General features: G+C 39.3%; 1 protein-coding gene across 1 annotated transcript; it reads right to left on the minus strand.

Moving 5' to 3' along the window:
• Nucleotides 1-893: 893 nt before the first annotated feature.
• On the minus strand, nt 894-2,003 carry LOC107160977 (olfactory receptor 52A1). Its single transcript, XM_015507538.2, has 2 exons — nt 1,078-2,003; nt 894-951 (listed from the first exon to the last, which is right to left on the minus strand). Exons 1-2 carry the CDS (start codon nt 2,001-2,003, stop codon nt 894-896), a joined length of 984 nt encoding a protein of 327 aa, XP_015363024.2.
• Nucleotides 2,004-2,359: the final 356 nt, after the last annotated feature.

Below are 2,359 nucleotides of genomic sequence, written 5' to 3' on the forward strand. Positions count from 1 at the left end.
CTGATTTAGTATACCTTCATTTTCTTGGCCATTCATTTGTCATTTCCTAAGAATCACAATACTTAACTAAAAACCACAACTCTATCTCCTCCCCTTCCTATCTTTCCCTCATTCCATCCCTTCCTACCTTCTTTTCCTTCTTTCTCCCATAAATACCCAATTATAAACTCGGAAAATTTTAGCAATGAAATTAATTAAGTCAATAGCAGAGAAAATATTGATGTATATCCAGGTGCAGTGGTGCACACCTGTAATCCCAGAATTCTGGAGGATGAGGCAGGAGGATCACAAGTTTGAGGCCAGCCCCAGAGAGTTAGTAAGCAAGCAAATTAAGAAGATCTGTCAAAAAATAAAACATGACAAAGGCTCTATGGTAAAGCTTCCCTGGGTTAAATTTCCAGCACACCTCCAAATGTGTGTATACACACACACACACACACACACACACAAACACAAAACACAAACATATATACACATACATATATATCTATGGAGAGAAATAGAAAGAGAGAGGTGTAAAATGCAACACATCATTCCCATGGTCTTTGTGCCTGTAACGTCCATATGACCCTGGGAAAATATTTGAATTTTATACTTTATCTCATGAGATCTATAATTTTTTTAAAAAAGTAAACATTTAAAATATACTTCCTCAATTTTTACATATTACTTGGAGAGTAAATAGAAGTGAATGAATAACTTGTTATTAATGAGTGCCTGCACACTCTAGAACAATAAGCCTTGTGTGCATTTAAATTTGGTGACAGATACATAATTCATTTCAATCATTCCAGAGAATAACTTTTAGGAGAAGAACTCAACCAGGGACAAAATTTTTAAAATATTCCAAATATCAACTATTTTGTTCTTTTTGCTTGTCTCACTCTCATTCCTTAAGTAGGATTCACAACCCAGGTTGACTTAGAGTACAGCAATCTTTTAAAATACCAACTAACTGGTAAAAACTCAAGTATCTCAATAACATGGCATTTTGTTGTTTTGTTTTGAGAGATTTTTACTAGTGAACAAAAAGGAAAGGATGCAGGTGTCAATCAAGGTAGATTTTATGGAAAGCACATTTTTACCACACTAACACGGATCTGCTTGGTCTTTACACCATAGACCAATGGGTTTAGAAATGGAGGGACCAGCAGGTACATGCTAGAAAAGAGAATATGGATATAAGGGGGGATGTGAGAACCAAACCTATGTGTGAAGAAAGAGAAGAAGGCCAGGAAGTACAGCTGGAGAAAGACACAGATGTGAGCTATGCAGGTATTGAAGGCCTTCAACCTAGCCTCCTTCTGGGGCAAATGAAAAACTGTGACAAATATCTGGCTGTAGGAAAAAGTGATGAATGTGAGGTCAAACCCTGAAACAGTGAAGGCCACAAACAAACCATAGATTTTGTTGATCTTGATATTTCCTGCAGCTAGTTTCACAATGGCCATATGCTCACAGTACGTGTGGGAGATGACTCTCGTGTGATAAAATTGAAACCGATACTTTATCAATACTAGGCATGGGGCTACAAGAATGGCAGCCCTGAGTACTACAACAGTTCCTAGTTGAGCAACCAGCTTGTGAGTAAAGATGGTGGTATGTCTCAGTGGATAACAGATGGCCACATACCGGTCCAGGGCCATGGCTAGAAGGATGCCTGACTCTATACACTCAAATGTATGGATGAGCCACATTTGAAGCAAGCAGGAGTCAAAATAGATTTCTTGTGCATGAAACCAGAATATTCCAAGCATCTTGGGCATAATGCTGCTAGCAAGTACAATATCTGTGACTCCTAGCATGCCTATAAAAATGTACATGGGCTCATGGAGGCTGGGCTCTGATTTGATGATAAACAGAAGCAAAGAATTTCCAATCATGGCCAGGATATACATGGCACAGAATGGGATCCCAATCCAGCTCTGCACAGTCTCTAGGCCTGGGATCCCAATTAGTGTCAAGACAGAGGGCATGAAGACTGTCACGTTGGAGAGGAACATTGTGCTCTTGAGCCTCCTGATGGAAACAAAAGAAGTTTCTTGGTCAGTGCTATTGCACTCTACTTTCTGCTTTTATCAAAATTCATCATTTTGATTCTCTCTGCTTATGATAGGACTCTAAGATCATATCATCCACCTATTACTGAAGAGAACTGACCTCTATAGAGACATATCACTGTTTTCAGTAAGGGCATTTATGGGTACTGTGCCAGAATAAGAGGTTAGAAGCCTGGCAGGACTATTGCTTTAGGATCAGCAAAATCACCTGGTTATGGGATTAAACTACTGAACTGTCTGTTATTTCCCTGACAGAACTCTGGACACCCCCCACCCAACATGCACACACAAAGGAAAGA

Source organism: Marmota marmota, unplaced genomic scaffold, assembly GCF_001458135.2.
Source record: "Marmota marmota marmota unplaced genomic scaffold, marMar, whole genome shotgun sequence".
NCBI lineage: Eukaryota > Metazoa > Chordata > Mammalia > Rodentia > Sciuridae > Marmota > Marmota marmota.